This window comes from Carcharhinus amblyrhynchos, chromosome 23 (assembly GCF_965287045.1).
Source record: "Carcharhinus amblyrhynchos chromosome 23, sCarAmb.v2.hapA, whole genome shotgun sequence".
Lineage (NCBI taxonomy): Eukaryota > Metazoa > Chordata > Chondrichthyes > Carcharhiniformes > Carcharhinidae > Carcharhinus > Carcharhinus amblyrhynchos.
Window position 1 is genome coordinate 45872407 of NC_137346.1, and position 22096 is coordinate 45894502.

General features: G+C 43.1%; 1 protein-coding gene across 5 annotated transcripts in view; it reads right to left on the minus strand.

The window, feature by feature from the left end:
• cux1a (cut-like homeobox 1a) overlaps positions 1–22096 on the minus strand; it is a 507476-nt gene that overhangs the window by 23597 nt on the left and 461783 nt on the right. For 4 of the 5 annotated variants that reach the window (XM_080211032.1, XM_080211029.1, XM_080211030.1 and 1 more), the window contains one exon: positions 4750–4938. The exons of the other annotated variant lie outside the window; for it this stretch is intronic. In XM_080211032.1, the coding sequence (XP_080067158.1) occupies positions 4750–4938 (189 nt within the window). The remainder of the gene's footprint in view (positions 1–4749; positions 4939–22096) is intronic. 5 annotated transcript variants of the gene reach the window in all.

A 22096-nucleotide genomic window follows, 5' to 3' on the forward strand; every position in this document is an offset into this window, starting at 1 on the left:
TCAAGTACAGCTTCTTCCCTGCTGCCATCAGACTTTTGAATGGACTTATATTAAGTTGATCTAGCTCTATACCCTAGCTATGACTGTAACACTACATTCTGCCTTCTCTCCTTTCCTTCTCTATATACAGTATGCTTTGGCTGGACAGCATGCAAGAAACAATACTTTTCACCGTGTACAACAATAAATCAAATTAAATATGAAGCATGGAGGCTGAAGGCTCAATAGGAGAGACAGCAGATTAGGAGGTACTATGCAGCAACCAAAGCAGGAAAGGTGCAGGCTACAGTGCTTGCTAAGACATGACAATGAAGAAGATTGCATGTCACACATTTACTTGTCAGCTAATATTTAATTGAAACAATCTTTAGGAAAAGGATGGCAAATATTCAGAGACAGTAGAAAACGGGAGTCACAAAGATAGCAAGAAACCTCTGCAGATCCAGTACCTACTAAGTACAATCTTGCAAATAATTCCAGGCACAGAACGAATACCCAAAAGTACTAAATATACAGCTTAGATGTATCTCTGATAACAAAGTCAGGCGAGGTTGCTACTTGAGATAAACGCCAAACTATCCTAAATAAATCTGCAGTGATCACTAATCCTTAAGTAAGGCCAACGTCCTTTAAGTGGAATTCTTTGAGATGTTTGTGTCGTTGGATGCCAGAATAAAGCAAACATTATCATTTGTCAATGCTTTTAAATGTACTGACCACGCCATGATAAATATATAGATATAAACTTGTAAAAAGAAATCAATTGGGAAATATGCATCGCTGGCAAAGTCAGCATTTAGAACCCATCTCTAATTACCCTTGAGCCACTTTCTAAACTGCAGTCCATATGGTGAAGGTAGTCCCACAGTACTGATGGGGAAGAAATTCTAGGATTTGGACCCAGTGATGATGTCCTTGTTAGGATGGTCTGTTTCTTTTTCCTCTTCTCCTAAGTTCAGACATCATTTGAAAGGCCAGCATTTATTGCCCAAACCAAATTGCCCTTCAAAAGATTGAGGGAAACTCGTACCAGTGCTATGTAATTAGAAATAGAATTTAATGACTCAGTCTGGAAAACACAGTAAGAAGTCTCACAACCCACAAGCTTTCAGAAACGCTGTTCCTTCTTCACCATTTCCGAAAGCTTGTGAGATTACTATCAAATGAACTGGTTGGACTTTAACCTGGTGTTGTGAGACTTCTTACTGTGTTTACCCCAGTCCAACGCCGACATCTCTACTTCAGTCTGGAAAAGCAGAGGCTCTGCAGTGCACTGGGAGACTGGCTTAAGGATGACCTGAGTTTGAAAGCTTTGTGCATTTCCTTGAATGACAGTGCATCAATGCAGGAGGTTGCAGACTGCATTACATCTACTATAGCACTCTGTAGGGCTTTTATCAGAAGCGGGCTATCTTGAGTGGTTATGAGATGATGATATCCAAGTCTCAGCTTTGGCAGTTACTTACATCATCTACTCGTGGGCCAAACTTGCTCAGTAAGCAAATGATCACATTATTTTACGAACACACAATGAAAACTATCAACAGAAGTCTGTGGACCCCAGCTTAAGAATCACTGCTATGTGCACGCTAAATTACACTCAACTGCATATTGTATTTGTGATCACGGCAACACTTGTATGTGCTGCAATATACTTAATGTGTTAAAACCAATTTGTTAATGCAAATTATAATAAAATTGCAACATATGGGTTCGGTAATAAATGTGCAGTAAGTGTGCCATAATAATCTTGCGATACATTTGCTGTAATAAACCTACATTGTTCAAATCAATTAAGAGAGGGCTTATAGTTATGATGCAAGGTTAAAAAAAATTTTTTTCAAATATTTGAGATTTTGTGAGGGCTACTTTTTGATTTTGAGCGCAACTTTTTCATTTTCAAGGCTCTTTAGATCTAAAGATTTAAGTTAGAAAACAAACAGGAACTTGCAAACACTTTCAATGTCTCCATTAAATATTAAAGAAATAAGAGAGTCGGTGCTGGGCAGGTAGCCCAGAATCCAACAACAATTAAAACAGTTTTCCTTCATTCACCCCTCTGCACACAATCCTGTGGTCTCCTCCAGTGTCTGATTTTCAAACCTGATAGTAAGGCCTGAAACATTGGGCTCTCCTGGATCAACTGGACCCCTAACTTTTTCTACACATCAAAACTAAAACAAAACACACACAGACTGACAGCCAAAAGAAACATGTATACAGGCAAACACTTCTATAACAGAAAGAAACATTTAAAGAAAAATCTATGGGGAGCTGAAAAGAAATGGGTTTCCCCACAATGTGTTTCCTTTCTCTTGCTATCCCAGATCTCCCTACTTTCAACTTTACTCCCAAAATAATTTACTGAACAAATATAAAAGAGGAAGGAGTCGTTGGAAGGGATTTAACATTTTTCTTTGGTTATTGTTTTGGTAGTAGTTAGTAAACTCCTGGAGGAGGGTTTTATATGTTAAAATAAGATTTTTTAAAGAAGTTGGGAAATAATTTGCATAAATAAAGCTGCAAGTCTCTCTTTGGTCCTGAGGCCTTCTCCCCCTCTCCTCACAAACACACAAACTAATTCTTTCTGTTACATTCCCTCTCCCACAGACACAGCTGGAGCCACTACCTGCCCTGTATCTTGGCTCTCCATCTTTCCAGTCTCTCCTGTGCTGCTGTACAGCTCCACCAAACACAGGTTCCCTTCCTTCCTCCCCGAGTCATACATTCTGTCTTTGGATGAGCAGCAAGATCGAGGGAGACTGGAGGAGCCAGTATAGGGGACAGAGAATCTGCAGTTCCACACTCTGTTTCTCCCACATTTGCAGCTCTTCCAATCAAACTTAGCATTGATTTTTCCAATCTCAATAAGATGCCTGTGACTGCAATTGTTCAGCTCCTGACCATGGAGGATCCATAAATGTGAATTGATACTGGGGAAGGTGGACCTTTCTTGAGCTTTTTACCCGTCTTTGATTTTTTTATGGACTACTAGTGATATTTTGAAAATGGATTTAAACTGTGTTACAGTGTCATGGAATTTCATCTTGCTACAGCGTAGTTAATTTTTTTAAACGCGATGTCCAGTTTAATTGTGAGAAAGACAAATATATCAAATTATCCTATTACAATGACAATAACTACTGACTACTCAATATTTGAGTGATAATTCGTTAATTTGTTCTTGGCAAATAGGTGACACTGGCATAGTGGTACCTCTGCCCATTACTAGCTTCACTGTGGCACACAGTCAACAATATGACCTGATGGGGGTCTGGCGGGTTCTCTTCCATTAACGAAGCAGCCAGGTTTTTATGACACCAGCAGTTTTCCTGGTTATTTTTCTCACACCAACCTACAAATAACTAGATTTATCGCACTCAGTGTCACAATTTTCTATAATCAGATCTGAACTCACAGCCACAAGATGATAGCTGTAAGGCGACCACAAGCAAAATCTCAATAATAAAAGCATACAATAAAATCATATACTCTGTGAATCTTTGACACTTTTAAAATAGAGATAACATAATCCCCACTGATTACTCCTGCTGGAGTTCTGGTACATGGCAAATTTTTGCTTCTTTGTATTTAAATAAAAAGTAATTCTCTTCTTATTAGATCTTTCCTTAATGCAGTACTCCCCTGCGGCCAAGTTAGACAGCCCAATTCTGTGCTGCAGACCAACTAAGTGCCACTTGATGAACAACACTTGAGCAAATAGCTATCGCAAACAGTCCAGTAGGTGGCACTCCCTCACTTCTTAACAGTTTTACAAATTAAGGCTGCAATTCAGTAGTCAGGTAAAAATATACAGCATACTTGAAAAAATACACCTGCTCAATGGGTGACTGCCTTTTTTAAACCTATCAAAGAAGAATTAAAGCCATCCACTGACTTAAAAATACGCTGATCTCTAATTTCACTTCCAAAAGCTTTATTGTTCAAAATTTTGAATTGAATTCTTTGCCTCTTGCTGAACACAAAAGGATAATGAAAATGGAATGGGTTTTTGATTGAGAAGCATTGATGGATGCATTTATTTCAGCATTTCAAACTGCAAAACCTCTGAAATGCCATCTTAGAAAAGGCATGGGCTTAACTGCAAAGCCACAATGCACTACAATCGTTTCTGTTTGTGCAGAGTACAGTAAGCAATAAGTAGTTGCTGTGCCAATTAACTGAAGAGACCACAAGCCTTCAAGCTCAAATTATATTTTCCTACAGTCAATCCTGGCAAAATATTTTATTCTTACATTGAAATTTAGGAGTTCAATGTCTGTGTTTGAAAATCCCAACAAATTAAAAATTAAATTTGAGCAGTAAAGTCATGTTCAAAGTATATATTTGACTAATCCCTAATCTTTCTCCTGCTTGTAACTGGGAAAGCTGGACTGTCATGTGCCTTAAAGAGCTCCATGGTGAATTGCTCTGAATGTGGTTGAAGTATATATTTAATGATTGAGTGTGCCCTATCCTTTAATAGCGTATATTCCAATTTCAGCCCAAACTATGCTGCTTTTGTGGATCATTGGCTAACTTTGTGGTTGCATTTTCTAACCTAAAAGCCCCCAAAGTCCAAGGAAGCAACTGAAATTTAACGGATACTTTCATAAAAAGATGAATAAGTTATCATTTCATGGCCATAAACAATAGTGATTGCAAAAAGCATAGTAAACAGTCCGTGACTTAATATTATAACAAAGGACTGGTCCACTAAAGTTCAGTTTAAGATGTTGATTCATTTACCTTTCTTTTCCATTCGTTTCATGTCCATCAGCTTCTCAACATTGCTTGGGTCATTGAGCCAGAGCTGCATGCGGACAAAAGGCTCCCTTCCCTTCAGGCTCAGCTTGTGCCAGGGTTTGGGCCGTGCCAGCAGATCAGACACGGAACCTTGTGTCAGGCCAAGGATGGTCTCTCCAAACAGACGTTGGCCTGTTCGTGGGACACAGAAAACAATCAGCCTACTGAGGCACAAAGCTACATTTTACCAGTTATACAAAAACATTTCGCAGTTTCATATTGAAAATTCTTAAATCAAAACAGGACTTCTGTCAGAATTGGGAATAAGGAGGTTGACGGAACTCTTATTTTTGTCAGCTGTATCTCATTTCCACTGTTAATGTAGGCTAGTAAATGACTATGGAAGTGATAATGCCTGCCAAAATAAATAAAATACTAGCTCAAAATGTTCCCTGACACAAAGTAATATTATAAACATTGGTTGATCCGTCTCTGCTGAAGCTTGGCAATGCACCATCCCTGCTGCCTGCTTCATGCGATATCATTGCATCATCCACAGCTGTCTATTCCATTCAATATTGCTGCCTGTTCCATCCAGTATCCAGTCCACCGCTGCTGCTTGTGTTCCATTCAATATCACTGCACCACTGCTGCCTGTTCCATTCAATATCACTGCACCACCATTGCTGCCTGTTCTATCCAATATCACTGCACCACCATTGCTGCCTGTTCCATCCAATATCACTGCACCACCATTGCTGCCTGTTCTATCCAATATCACTGCACCACCATTGCTGCCTGTTCCATCCAATATCACTGCACCACCATTGCTGCCTGTTCCATCCAATATCACTGCACCACCATTGCTGCCTGTTCCATCCAATATCACTGCACCACCATTGCTGCCTGTTCCATCCAATATCACTGCACCACCATTGCTGCCTGTTCCATCCAATATCACTGCACCACCATTGCTGCCTGTTCCATCCAATATCACTGCACCACCATTGCTGCCTGTTCCATCCAATATCACTGCACCACCATTGCTGCCTGTTCCATCCAATATCACTGCACCACCATTGCTGCCTGTTCCATCCAATATCACTGCACCACCATTGCTGCTTGTGTTCTATCCAATATCACTGCACCACCATTGCTGCCTGTTCCATCCAATATCACTGCACCACCATTGCTGCCTGTTCTATCCAATATCATTGCACCACTGCTGCCTGTTCCATCCAATATCACTGCACCACCATTGCTGCCTGTTCTATCCAATATCACTGCACCACCATTGCTGCCTGTTCTATCCAATATCACTGCACCACCATTGCTGCCTGTTCTATCCAATATCACTGCACCACCATTGCTGCCTGTTCCATCCAATATCACTGCACCACCATTGCTGCCTGTTCCATCCAATATCACTGCACCACCATTGCTGCCTGTTCTATCCAATATCACTGCAGCACCATTGCTGCCTGTTCCATCCAATATCACTGCACCACCATTGCTGCTTGTGTTCTATCCAATATCACTGCACCACCACTGCTGCCTGTTCCATCCAATATCACTGCACCACCATTGCTGCCTGTTCTATCCAATATCACTGCACCACCATTGCTGCCTGTTCCATCCAATATCACTGCAGCACCATTGCTGCCTGTTCTATCCAATATCACTGCACCACCACTGCTGCCTGTTCCATCCAATATCACTGCACCACCACTGCTGCCTGTTCCATCCAATATCACTGCACCACCATTGCTGCCTGTTCCATCCAATATCACTGCAGCACCATTGCTGCCTGTTCCATCCAATATCACTGCAGCACCATTGCTGCCTGTTCTATCCAATATCACTGCAGCACCATTGCTGCTTGTGTTCTATCCAATATCACTGCACCACCACTGCTGCCTGTTCTATCCAATATCACTGCACCACCATTGCTGCCTGTTCCATCCAATATCACTGCACCACCATTGCTGCCTGTTCCATCCAATATCACTGCACCACCATTGCTGCCTGTTCCATCCAATATCACTGCACCACCATTGCTGCCTGTTCTATCCAATATCACTGCACCACCATTGCTGCCTGTTCTATCCAATATCACTGCACCACCATTGCTGCCTGTTCCATCCAATATCACTGCACCACCATTGCTGCTTGTGTTCTATCCAATATCACTGCACCACCACTGCTGCCTGTTCTATCCAATATCACTGCACCACCACTGCTGCCTGTTCCATCCAATATCACTGCACCACCATTGCTGCCTGTTCCATCCAATATCACTGCACCACCACTGCTGCCTGTTCCATCCAATATCACTGCACCACCATTGTTATCAGTTCCAATTATTTAATTGGCGTTTTGCAAACAAGCAAATTCAAAGTTTGGATCAACATTCAATTAAAACCATTGACATTAGGTACTAACATTAATTTAAAATACCTCAAATGCAAAAATTAATGCCATCTGAAAATGGACATTATTTCATGGACTGTGCGAGAATTTTAAGTCCTACAGATAAGTGAAAAATCTTACTGGCTAAGACGGTGTGCAAAGTAGTTATTCACTCATGCACCTGATGTTACCTGTACTCCAAGTGGTTGGAACAATCCTTAACAAATCTGACCAAATCTGCCCAACCCATCACCAATGTTTAATGTAGTGGATAATATTATGTGCAGGTTAAAAAAAGTTCTGATACAGGTAGTGAGTGATACACTGTGTAGCTTAATAAAATTAAAGTAAACATGTCAAAAAAGCCATCAGATTCAGTTTAGTTAGCATCAATAGAAAAGCTGAAGCTCCTTGGCAGGAAGTGCTTTAGAAAGTCTAGAAACTCAAATGCATAGAAAACACTTCAATGTATATTCTAATGGAACTTATTTTCTTGATTTCACGTATCTCTAGTCATTGTATTAAGATTCTAATTTATTTTTGAAAACCAGCAAGATCTGAAATCGGGTATGGACTCAATCTTGTGGTTGTGGGTTTTGAGGCACTCTACCTATTAATAAGAACTTGATTAATGATCATAAGAGACATGAAGGTCAAAATCCAACTGCCTTGAAAATGGGCGTGGCATTATGATATGCGATTGACCTGTGCCCATTGAGTCTGATACTGGCAAAATGCAAACACTGTATTGCCTGCTCATTTCAATGTTTCCAGTGTCCGGCCAGCATCAACTGTTGACTGGACGTATCATCAGGGAATCAATACTGAGAATGGCTAGTGCCATGTAAAGTTAGCCTTATTGTTTAAAGGGAAGGTGTCTTGCCACTGGCAGTCATGTAGAAGTGACAATGAATAATGGCACAATATAGGAGAGTGAGCTCCAAGGTTTTTGGAGCAGGTGGAAAGTAGAAGCAATGTTCTGGATCTGCTGGGGGGCGGAATCAAGTTCGGAAGGCAATGAGAGCTGACAACCCTGGAGTTCAATGGCAGCGGAACAGCCCTGAGGATTTGGTTGCCGTGCTTCAAGAATTCCAATGATCTCACAAGAGTGGCCAAAGTCAGTGAATGCACCTTTCAAATGCTTATCCCACCAACCGCACCATTGGACTGCGACTGCTCAATTCGTTTCACCCCCAACGCTCATCTACCAACAATGTCAGGACTCAACCTCCATCACAACCTCAGGTACCTAGTACTGCTGCAAGCCTCATACCCATATCTCAAAAGTTGCATCCACTGTCAGCTATTCAATCTCAACAGCCATGTTGCATCACATTCACTGACGTACCTCCCTCTTTCTGCAGGACAAGGTGGTGCACATTCAGAGACAGCAGGAGCAAAAAGAGTGGGACAAAGGCCTTTCCTGATTCTCATGCAGGAGATAGTGCTGGCCACTATTGACAGGAAGACTGCTGAAGCTGTGGTCAGTGGAAGATCTTCAATCATAGAAATGGCAGGAGCTTCTTGCCTAATTTTTCTTCTCAAAACCCATCATCCTCTCTCATTCACAAGCTGCATCTCTGACTTACCCCCTCTCCCCACACTACAAGCTTCCTTGTGCCATTCTCTTTCCAAATACTCAAACTGTGCACTCAACCCAGACAGCAGGGGAATAGCAAGTAGATAGTGATGAGGAAGGCATACAGTCACTCAATTTCAGAATACTAGCCACCGATTCAGATATTGATACCACTGTAAGTTAGAGGTTAACACGGTGGTGCAATGTGCACCTGATGAGATACTAGACTTTAGTGGACTGTAGTCAATGCCAGGGAAAAGGATAGCATTGCTGTAGTTTACCAGAATGCAAGGTTGCACATGAGTTCTGCGGAAAAAGACTCAAAAGCACTCTCTTGGGCAGTCTATAGAAGTAGACTGAGGAATACGCATAAAACAGGCTCATAGCTGTGGATTAGTATGTAGGGACTTGAAGAGTATCACTGCAATCCAGAAATCTCTTCTAAGATTGCTAAGTGCACGTGTGGGGGAGTGATAAAGGGTTCCACTGAGCATGAAACCAAACGAGAAAATGCTGGAAAATCTCGGCAGGTCTGGTAGCATCTGTAAGGAGGGAAAAGAGCTGACGTTTCGAGTCCAGATGACCCTTTGTCAAAGCTAAAAGGTATAGAGAGTGGGAGATACTTATACTGCAGGGGGAGGGAATTAAAGATGAGTAATAGCCATAGAAACCAGGGGAAAAGGTTGCTAATAGCTGTCCAGAGAGAATAAAGGATGAGAATGACCAAACAGCAGGTGAGCTGTGATAGATGGAGATGTCAAGGGAGGGGGGGAAAAATGGGACAGAGGTAGAGTGTAGAAAAGGACAAGCGGCGGGGAGAGAAAAGCTGAGGGAAGATGGATGAAGTAGGGGGAAGGAAAGAGGAAGAGGAAGAAAAATGAAGAAACACCATAAAGAAATAAACGGTAGTGAACAGTAAGAAATTAAATAAAGTAGAATAAAGACAAAGGTAGGGTAGAGCAAATCATCAGAAGTTGTTGAATTTGATGTTGAGAGCGGAAGGCTGTAAAGTATCTAGCCACAAGATGAGATGCTGTTCCTCCAGTTTGCGTTGAGCTTTACTGGAACATTGTAGCAAGCCAAAGGCAGACACGTGGGCGTGGGATCGAGGTCGTGTGTTAAAATAGCAAGCAACCAGAAGGTCAGGATCCTGACTGTGCACAGACCGAAGGTTCTCAGCAAAGTGATCACCCAGCTTATGCTTGATCTCTCTGTTATAGACACCACCACCTTGGAAGTAGCAAATGAAATACACCAAATTGAAAGAGGTGCAAGTGAAATGTTGCTTTATTTGGAATGAACGCTTTGGACCTTGGATGGTGAGCATGGAAGAGGTAAAGGGACAGGTATTACACCTTCTGCGATTGTATGGGAAGTTGCAACGAGCGACAGAGAGGTGTTGGGTTCAGTGGAGGACTGGACTAGGTTATCCCAGAGGGAATGGTCTCTGCAGAATGCTGACAGAGGGAGTGAAGGGAAAATGTGTTTGGTGATGGCAACACACTGGAGTTAGCAAAAATGGGGGAGTATTATACCTGGCGTATTATCTGGTGAACTGAAATGTGAGAACAAGAGGGACTCTATCCTTGTTTTGGGAGGGAGGGGGGGGAGTGAGGGCCGTGGTGCGGGAGATGGGCTGCATGCTGTTGAGGGCCCTGTCGACAACTGTAAATAGGAATCCACAGTTGAGGAAAAACAGCACATGTTAGAAGCAGCACTTTGGAAAGTGGCATCATTGGAACAAAGGAGCTGAGAGAAAGGGATGGAGTCCTTACAGGATGTGGGGTGTGAAGAGCTGTAGTCCAGATAGCTATGGAAGTCAGTGGGCTTGTAATAGATATTGGTACTGCCTGAAATGGAGACAGAAAGGTCAAGGAAGGGAGGGAAAGTGTTTGAGATAGACTCGGTGAAAGCGATGAAGCGGTGGAAACTGGAAGCGAGGTCGATTTTTTGAGGTCTGGATGACAGCATTAAGTGGCAACAAAATAGTCAACAACGTACCAGTAAAGGAATTGTGGGAGAGTACTTGGGTCCTGCTTGCTATTTTAACACACGATCCTGCTCCCATGCCCGCATTCTTCGGCTTGCTACAATGTTCCAGTGAAGCTCAACGCAAACTGGAGGAACAGCATCTCATCTTGTGGCTAGACACTTTACAGCCTTCTGGTCTCAACATCAAATTCAACAACTTCAGATGATTTGCTCTGTCCCACCTCAGCCTCCTTTATCTTCATTCTATTTTAGTTAATTTCTTACTGTACTCTACCTTTTATTTCTTTATGGTCTTTCTTCGTTTTACATCCCCATCCCCACTCTTTCCTTCCATCAATTCATCTCCCTTCCATTACCTTTTCTCTCCCCCTGCTTCTCCTTTTCTACATTCTACCTCTGTCCCATTTCTCCACTCCCCCAACATCTCCAACTGTCACAGCTTACAGCTTCTCTGCCATTTGGCCATTCACAGCCTTTATTCTCTCTGTGGACAGCGATGAGCAGTCTTTCCCCTGGTTTCTATGGCTATGACTCATCTTTCATTTCCTCCCCCTGCAGTATAAATATCTCCCACTTTCTATGCCTTTTAGCTTTGACAAAGGGTCATCTGAACTTGAAACATTAGCTCTTTTCTCTCCTGACAGGGGCTCCCAGACCTACTTTTTCCAGCGCTTTTTTTCTTTTGGTTTCAGATTCCAGCATCAGCAGTAATTTGCTTTTATCCAGTATTTAACTCCCTGCCACTTCCCTTCTAGGAATGCCTACTCTGAAGCAGTAATGCTCTTCTCTCCCATAGGACTCTGCGCCTCCCCCCCCCCCCCCCCCCCACCACCCCATCTACCTTCACTGCTTTCAATTTCTCTCAGTGTTGATAGAACATAGAACATTACAGCGCAGAACAGGCCCTTCGGCCCATGATGTTGCGTCGACCAATTAAAAAACAATGACCCTCTAACCTAAACCAATCCCTTATCATCCATAAACCTATCCACGGATCTCTTAAACGCCCCCAAACTAGGCGCATTTACAACTGCAGCAGGCAGGGCATTCCAATCCCTCACCACCCTCTGGGTAAAGAACCTACCCCTGACATCCGTCCTATAATTACCACCCCTTAATTTAAAGCCATGCCCCCTCGTGCTAGCTTTCTCCATCCGAGGAAAAAGGCTATCACTGTCCACCCTATCTAAACCTCTAATCATCTTATATGTTTCAATAAGGTCCCCTCTTAGCCGCCTTCTAACGAAAACAACCTCAAATCCCTCAGTCTCTCCTCATAGGACCTCCCCTCCATACCAGGCAACATCCTAGTAAACCTCCTCTGCACCCTCTCCAATGTCTCCACATCCTTCCTATAATGTGGGGACCAGAACTGCACACAATACTCCAAGTGCGGACGCACCAGAGTTTTGTACAGTTGCAACATGACGCTGCAGCTCCTAAATTCAATCCCCCTACCAATGAACAAGGTATTTACCGAGAGTCATTTCCATAGCCACATTTTCTCTCAGTGACTGTCATAGAGGTTTACTGCATGGAAAAAGACTCTTCGGCCCAACTTGTCCATGTCACCTTTGTTTTTTAAAACCCCTAAGCTAGTCCCAATTGCCCATATTGTTCTTTACCCACCATACCCACGTAACTATCTAAATGCTTTTTAAAAGACAAAATTGTAACTACCTCTATCCCTATCTCTGGCAGCTTGTTCCATACACTCACCACCCTCAGTGAAAAAATTGCCCCTCTGGACACTTCTGTATTTCTCCCGTCTTACCTTAAACCTATGCCCTCTAGTTTTAGACTCCCCTACCTTTGGGAAAAGATATTAACTATCTAGCTGATCTGCACCCCTCATTATTTTATAGACCTCTATAAGATCACCCCTCAGCCTCCTACGTTCCAGAGAAAAAAGTCCCAGTCTATCCAAGCCTCTCCTTATAACTTAATCCATCAAGTCCCGGTAGCATCCCAGTAAATTTTCTCTGCACTCTTTCTAGTTTAATAATATCCTTTCTATAATACGGTGATCAGAATTGCACACAATATTCCAACTGTGGCCTTACTAATATCTTGTACGACTTCAACAAGACATCCCAACTCCTGTATTCAGTGTTCTGACCGATGAAACCAAGCATGCTGAATGCCTTCTTCACCACTCTGTCCACCTGTGACTCCACTTTCAAGGAGCTATGAACATTTACCCCGAGATCTCTTTGTTCTGTAACTCTCTCCAATGCCCTACCATTAACTGCCCTGGTTCAATCTACCAAAATGCATCACCTTACAATTGTCTAAATTAAACTCCATTTGCCATTTGTCAGCCCACTGGCCCAATTTATCAAGACCCTACTGCAATCAGAGGTAACTTTCTTCACTGTCCACTATGCCACCAATCTTGGTGTCATCTGCAAACTTACTAACCATGCCCCCTACATTCTCATCCAAATCATTAATATAAGTAACAAATAACAGTGGACCCAGCAGTAATCCCTGAGGCAGGCTGCTGGTCACAGGTCTCCAGTTTGAAAAACTCTTCAACCACCCTCTTGCTTCTATCAAGAAGCCAATTTTGTACCCACAATAGGTACCTCACCCTAGATCCCGTGAGATTTCGGAGACTGTCTCTGTCTCCAACTTACCCCACACGGATTTCAACTCAAATTCCACTCTGCATGTAACTACAGGTAGCTCCAGGATTTACAACATTCTTCGAACTGCTGTTGTCACTGCATCCTGAAAGCCACTCAGTTCCATGCACTGCCACATGAAGACACTCAACATCTTTCTCCAGCAACATCGTCTCACTCTCCCTCAAAGCTGTCCCCGACCCCAGTTTCATTTCATCCTCTGCACCATTTGACGTCTTAACAAAAAACTTTTCCTGTTTCTTGCAGATGTAAAGGAACACCACTGCCCAGCTCAGGCCCTCGACCAGTCCCAATCCTTCAAACTCCATCTCTTCCAGCCTCAGCACTTGCTGTGTCTTCACCATACTCTCCAACCTTTCCCTCTCTGAGGCTGAGGCATGCTATTCTCAGCAAAGGACTCAGCTCCATACCCTTACATCCCCACCTCAATGGATTCCAGGCTCGACATGATGTTAAACTCTTCTTCCATCGCTTTCGTCTCCATACCCACTTCTTTGGGCAAGAGTCCTCCCCCCATTCCATAAATCCTTTCACGGGTCTCCAACATTCTGCCTCCAATTGGACAACCCCACCAGGACAATTATCTGCCCTCGATCTTTTCACTGGGATCTGTCGTCAGGACACTGGCTGTCTCAATTTTTCTGCTCCCCTCACCCGTTCCAACTTTTCTCCTTCCGAACTTTCCGCCCTTCGCTCCCTCAGGTCCAACCGTGACGTTGTCATCAAACCAACTAACAAAGGGGGTGCTACTGTCGTCTGGCGTACTGACTCATACCTCACAGAGGCTGAGCGCTAACTCTCAGATACTACCCCCCCCATCTCCCCCGGACCACGAACACACCACCGAACATCAAGCCATTATCTCAACACCTTCACCAACCTCATTTCCTCCAGATGCCTTCCCCCCAAAGTTTCCAACCTCAGTCTCCCAACCCCAGACTTCCCAAAATCCACAAAAAGGACTATCCTATTAGGTGTGTTGTGTCAGCATGCTCCTTCCCCACTGAACTTACTTCCTCTTACCTTGACACCATCCTCACCCCCTAGTCCATTCCTTCTCCTCCTACACGTAGGATTTCTCTGATGCTCTGGATCATAGAGCATAGAACAGAACAGCACAGTACCCTTTGGCCTTGATGTTGTGCCGAGCTATGTCCGAACCCAAGATCAAGCTATCCTACTCCTTATCATTCTGGAGTGCTCCATGTGCCTATCCAATAACCACTTGAAAGTTCCTAAAGTGTCCGACTCCACTATCACAGCAGGCAGTGCACTCCACACCCCAACCACTAAGAATATACCTCGGACATCCCTCCTATATCCCCCACCATGAACCTTATAGTTATGCCCCCCTAGTAACAGCTACATCCACCCAGGAAATAGTCTCTGAACGTCCACTCTACTTATCCCCCTCATCATCTTATAAACTTCTATTAAGTCACCTCTCATCCTCCCCCAGCTCCCTCAACCTTTCCTCAAAAGATCTACCCTCCAAACCAGGCAGCATCCTGGTAAATCTCCTCTGCACTCTCTCCAATGCTTCCACATCCTTCTTATAGTGAGGTGACCAGAACTGCACACAATACTCCAAATGTGGTCTCACCAAGGTCCTGTACAGTTGCAGCATAACCCCACGACTCTTAAACTTAAACCCCTTGTTAATAAACACTAACACACTATAAGCCTTTTTCACAGCTCTATCCACTTGAGTGGCAACCTTCAGAGATTGTGGATATGAACCCCAAGATCTCTCTGTTCCTCCACATTCCTCAGAACCCTGCCGTTGACCCTGTAATTCGCATTCAAGTTTGTCCTACCACAATGACCCACCTCGCACTTATCAGGGTTAAAACTCCATCTGCCACTTTTCTGCCCAGCTCTGCACCCTATCAATGTCTCTTTGCAGCCTACAAGTGCCCTCCACCTCATCCACTGCCCCACCAATCTTGGTGTCATCAGCAAATTTACTAACCCACCCTTCAGCCCCCTCTTCCAAGTCATTGACAAAAATCACAAATAGCAGAGGACCCAGCACTGATCCCTGTAGTACACTGCTGGTAACTGGCCTCCAGCTAAAAATTTTCCCTCCACCTCCCCCCCCCCCCACCCCCCCCCCGTCTTCTCTGAGATAGCCAGTTACTTATCCAATCGGCCAAATTTCCTTTTATCCCACACCTTCTTACTTTTTTCATAAGCCTACCCTGGGGAACCTTATCAAATGCCTTACTAAAATCCATGTGTACGACATCAACTGCTCTACTTTCATCTACACACTTAGTTACCTCCTCAAAGAATTCAATCAAATTTGTGAGGCAAGGCTTATCCCTCACAAAACCGTGCTGATTATTCCGGATTAAGCTGCACCTTTCCAAATGGTCATAAATCCTATCCCTCAGGACCCTTTCCATCAATTTACCGACCACCGAAGAAAGACCTAACTGGCCTATAATTACCAGGGTCACTCCTATTTCCTTTCTTGAAGAGAGGGACAACATTCGCCACTCTTCAGTCCTCTGGCACAATCCCCGTGGACAGTGAGGACCCAAACATCAAAGCTAAAGGCTCTGTAATCTCATCCCTTGTCTCCCAAAGAATCCTAGGCTGTATCCCATCTGGCCAGGGGACTTATCGAGCTCAGATTTTTAAAAATTGCTAATACATTTTCCTTCAGAACATTTACCTCCTCCATCCTATCAGCCTGTATCACACACTCATCCTCAAAAACATGGCCCTTTTCCTTAGTGAACACTGAAGAAAAGTATTAATTCAACGCCTCACCTACCTCTTCTGACTCCATGCACAAGTTCCCATTACTATCCTTGACTGGCCCTAACCTCACCCTGGTCATTCTTTTGTCACGTAAGAGTAAAAAGCCTGGGGTTTTCCATGATCCGACCTGCCAAGGACTTCTCATGCCCCCTCTTAGTTCTCCTAAGCCCTGTCATATTGACGGCTTCCGGTTCGCAGGCCCTAACTGCCTCCTATTCACCATGGATGTGCAATCTCTCTCTATCCCACACCAGAACGGCCTTAGAGCTCTTCTTGAAGAGAGGCCTGAACAATTTCCATCCACCACCTCCTCCTGGCTGAACTTGTTCCATCTCTGAACAACTTCTCCTTGAACTCATCCCACTTTCTCCAAATCAAAGTAGAAGCAACAGGTAGCCGCATGGGTCCTAGCTACACTTGTCTTTTTATGGGTATGTGAAACATTCCTTGTTCCAGGCCTACCCAAGTCCCCTTCTATAACTCCTTTACTGCTACATCGATGACTATTTTGGTGCCACTCCAGATCTCTTGTCCAGATCTTGAAAAATTCATTAACTTCGCTTCCAGTTTCTATCTCTCGATTGCCTTCACCTGGTCCATCTCAGATACTTGCGTTCTTCCGTCCCTTCTTTGACCTTTCTGTCTACAATTCAAGCAATAGACTAACACCAATATCCATTACAAGCCCACTGACTCCCAAAGCTATCTGGACTACAGCTCTTCACACCCCATATTCTGTAAGGATTCCATCTCCTTTTCTCAGCTCCTTGCCTCCATTGCATTTGTTCTGAAGATTCCACTTTCCAAAGTGCTGCTTCTAACATGTGTTGTTTTTCCTCAACCATGGATTCCCATTTACAGTTGTCGACAGGGCCCTCAACAGCATGCAGACCATCTCCCGCACCATGGCTCTCAACCCCTCCCTCCCAGAACAAGGATAGAGTCCCCCTTGATCTCATCTTTCAGCCCACCAGCCCCCACATGCAAAGCATAATCCTCGGCCATTTTCGCCAACTCCAGCGTGATGCCATCACCAAACACATCTTCCCTCCCTCTGTCAGCATTCTGCAGGGACTGTTCCCTCCGGGATAACCTAGTCCACTCCTCCACTATACCAAACATCTCTCCGTCACTCATGGCACCTTCCCATGCTTCTTCAATGCTCACCACCCAAGGTCCAAAACATTAATTCCAGGTTATACAGTGTTCCACTTGCACTGCTTTCAATTTGGTGTATTGCATTCACTGCTCCCAGTGTGGTCTCCTCTATAACGGAGAGACTAAGGTAGACTGGGTGATCGCTTTGCTGAGCACCTTCGGTCTATGCACAGTAAGAACCCTGACCTTCTGGTTGCTCGCAAATTTAACACATGATCCTGCTCCCATGCCCACATGACTGTCGTTGGCTTGCTGCAATGTTCCAGTGAAGTTCAACGCAAACTGGAGGAACGGCATCTCATCTTCCGGTTCGGCACTTTACAGCCTTCCGGTCTCAACATCAAATTCAACAACTTCAGATGATTTGCTCTACCTCACCTTGACCCCCTTTGTTTTCATCCTATTTAATTTTTTTTACTGTTTTCCACCTTTCATTTCTCTATGGTCTTTCCTCAACTTTCTTTCCCCACATCCCCCTTCTCTTACCTTTTCTCTCCCCCTGCACTCCTCTTTTCCACATTCTATCTCTGTCCCATTTACACCCCCCTCCCCCGCAACATCTCCATCTGTCACAGCTTCTCTGCTGTTTGGTCATTCACACCCTTTATTCTATCTATGGGCAGCTGTAGTCTTTTCCCCTGGTTTCTGTGGCTATGACATATCTTTCGTTCCCTTCGCCTGCAGTATAAATATCTCCCATTTTCGATGTCTTTTAACTTTGACAAAAGGTCATCTGGACTCGAAACGTCAGCTCTTCTCTCTCCTTACAGATGCTACCAGACCTGCTGAGATTTTCCAGCATTTTCTTTTTTTGTTTCAGATTCTGCAGTAATTTGCTTTTATCCATGGAGCATGACCCTGCTGCCCTTTTAACAGGAAGATGGTATTAGTTCTCTCAGAGTTGGCTTAAGCCACCCTCCAAGTCTCCTCCATAAAGTCAGCAGTATTCCACCAACACTGCACAGAGGAACACGGAAGACAGGTATTAAGGGAATGCACAAAGGAGAATAGTTCACGTTTGCAATATGAAATCATTTAATTTATTAATTTGGTTTGAAATGCTTTATGACGTTTAAATATTTGTGTACTGTGGCCAGTGACAGAAGAAAGATAAGATGGAGTGTTGGTGACTGGGAGTTGGTATTGCAGTTACTGGTTTGCAGCTGAATGAGTTCCTCACAAACGCTCTGACCAGAATCAATGCCACTCTCTTCCTCTTCCTGCACTTAATCCCTCCCTTCCTTACTTCGTTGCTGTATAGCTGATGACGAGAGCTGTCCCCTCACATGCCATCAACAGATAGTCCTTGCAGCCAAGTAGCCACCTTTTGGTTTGCCATTGTGGCCCCAATACAGCTAGCACAGCAGGCTGCCACAGAATGAAGGCACGATGAGTTCTGATTGGAGAGCAAGGATTAACCTATACGATTCACAACATCTGCTGACACACCAGCTGGATGTTGATGGTGGAGAAACACTTTCATTTACAGTTTAGGCTTGAGTTGACATGTGATATCAAGAAAGCAATGTGTGCACAGCCCTGCACCATGGGGAAGCCTGCAATCCTAGCGAAACTTCTGTACACATTTCACCTGTTTCTCTCTGGTAAGGGATTATCAAATACAATGCATCAGTAATGTAACAATGGACAGCAAACTTGAGATATTGCATATATCTCCAGTTCTGGCCTGCAGAAACCAGACAGATAAATGATCACAGCCATGGTTACTGTCACACGCACTGGCAATGTTGATCTTACCCCGCTCTGGTGGCGGGGGTTCTTTTAGGTCAAACCAAGTAGACAAACCCAAATTATATTAGGACAAAATAAAAGGGGCAGCTCCCCAAAAGGAAGGGGGAACAGCCCAAACAGAAACAGAAAGTACAAAGGAAACTTAAGTTTACCTGTGGCTGCAAGTGGCAGATTTAATCGAGGACAACTTTACTGAAGTGTAAATATCATGGCCATAGCCATAGCCCCGACAAAATACTCTGAGCACGGCAAAAGAATGTGACCTTCTCCCTCTTCCAACAAACTGTTCTGCTCTGCCTGACCATTGTCACTTTCCAGGCTATGCTGCATTTCAAGGGGAATGACTAGTACACCCATGTCTGAAAAAGACTGGTTTCTGAAATCAGTAAAAACTCTTACAGTACCTGCCACAACATTCCCGGTACACTCCTGCAATTTTCAACAAATATGGGAAGCACCAAACACCTGTAGAATTCAACCAACATCCAGAAGAAACCAATAACAGCAATCATGAGTCCTTTAAATGGTGCCAGTAGGAGTGAGGATGGGAAGATAATCCTGCCTGGTACTGAAAGCATGTTCCTCCACTTGGTGAGCTGGCTGGAGTACTGATCTGATTGATGTCGAGATCAGTCTGTTCTGGTCATTTACTGCGCACATGAATCCCTCACCAATGTGCTGCCCAGTATGACAATACCGTTGTGAAGATCAGAGGGCACTTGCAACGCCTAAATTACTGCAAATGATTCCAATTTTTTTTTAAGTGTCCGTAGTTTTTAAGAAGACACCACTGGCCTAGTGCCCAGGCTGACAAATTACTGAATCTAAACCAGAAATTTTTTAGCTCCAATTTTATTGGGCACCTGCTCTCACCGTGTAGGCTTGGTTAAAATTGAGGCTTTGTTTTTGATTATAGATGTTCTATTATAGATTTTTAAACTGAACTAGCATTGTTACTTTAAAATGGGGAATTCCCCTTGTGACTTGTCCGATGTACAACAATTGAAGATGTTGATTTCTAAAAAATGAGTCGTAACACAGGACTCATTTTAAACTGAAACTGTTACAAAGATTTACAGATCACAATTGCGTTTTTAATTCTGTTTAAGTGAGTTTGGATGATGGTACTATGTCTGAGTCTGATGATCAGTATGTGGGAATTAACAATAATAGAAAGTAACAATGCAGCGATTACACGTTAAACTGAGCACTGTCTCAGTGTTGGGCTTAGTAATCTTTCCAAAGAAACATTCCCAGTGATATCACTAATGCTCACTTTCTAAACAAAAATACTTTGAAAGAACATATGACCAATGAGTGAAATGAACAAAAGGATGTAAATCCTACTTTTTTATGGCTAATCCACTTTTAAATCAGAGTCTTATTAACACTCCATTCAGATTACTTTCCTCAATATCGCTCTAGTTCCTCTCAACATTCAAGTAGGAATGGAATTAGAATCACAGATATATCTTCAACTAGTGTTGAGGATTGACTGTTGGAATTTCATTTCTCTGATATCAATGGGAATGAGAATGACAGTTTCTTAAATCAGTTATCCACTATGTCAGTTTCACATTCATGCAGCAACAACACACGACAGAGGGATTTCATTTTTGTCACAGTCATTTTAAAATCCTGCAATGATTCAATTGTTTTAAAGAAAAGAAATTGTCCGATGCCAGTCAGTGAGTCATTACAAACCTAAGACAATTCAGCTCAACACATCTGAATTAACAAGTAAAAACAGACCTGTGCTGTTACTGAGCAAATAGAAACAGATCTGGGTGACCTTTCGTTAGCTCTGACGAAGGGTCATCTAGATTTTCCAGCATTTTCTGTTTTTGTTCGAGTTAGTCTCAGTGATCTGGCTGTTATTTATCCTCCAGTCAACATCACACAAACAGATTCTCTGGTCATTATCACATTGCTGTTTGTGGAAGTTTGCTGTACGTGAGTCTGGCTGCTGCATATTCTACATTACAATGGCGACTAGATTTCAAAAGTACTTCATTGGCTGTCAGTACTTTGAGGCGTACTGGTGGACATGAAAAGCGCTATATAAATGCAAGCCTTTGTTTTGCTGATCATTTGCATTATGTGGAAAGGTTCAGGAAGCTGTGCTTATTTTCTCTTAGGCAACTGACTTTGAAGTGACCCAATTACTGCTTTCAATGTGATAAAGAAAGTCATCAATCATTCATGAAAATCGTTCACTGTGGTGAAGGGTTTAAAACGAAGGGTAAAATCTAGGGCATCAGGTGAAAGGGCAGTCGGCCAGGATGTATTCACACAGAGGGCAATAGAAATGGGTACGGCAATAGAAATGAGCTGCCAAAAAAGACCAACATATAATTGCAGTCAGGTAGCAAAGAGACATTATGAAAGAGATTGAAAAGGAACCGTGGGGCAAACTGCGAGGTTTATTTCATATTTCATACAACTGAGGTTTATTTCATAGAAAGAAAAGAGTGAAAAAGGTGAATCTCCTTTTGGTGTTCCTAAAAATTCTTACATCCCAAAAAAGGATGAATGTTTACCAGATCACATTTCTTGAAGCAAGCCAGAAAGCTGTGAACTCTTCATGAACTACTTCTAAGTGATCTTTGATCTTAATCTTATTTAAATTTGACTGCTTTCAGTACTGCTCACTGCCAAATGAAGAAAGCTAAAATTCCGCGACGGAAAAAAAGGAGAAAAACAAAATCAGAAAAGAACCAAAAAAGGGGAAAGTGAAATTATCCAAAGCATCAACAAAACCCTTTTCAAAGGCAGCTTTTCAGCAAGAATTTGTTACAAACCTCTCAATACTGCTGACAATTTGCTTATCTCACAGGAGTAACATTACAGAAATAAAGAAACTCCAGTAGATCAAACTTTACTTACAAAACTGACAATTCTTTGCTGTCGCTGACAATTTTGGAATAAGATTTGTTTAATATAGAAAGCCTATTGTTGCTCTTTCATTTTTCTTAAATGGTTAGATTCAAAGCTGGATTACTTTTCCCTATTATCATTGGCTTAAGAGTTTTCTTGCTTTTAT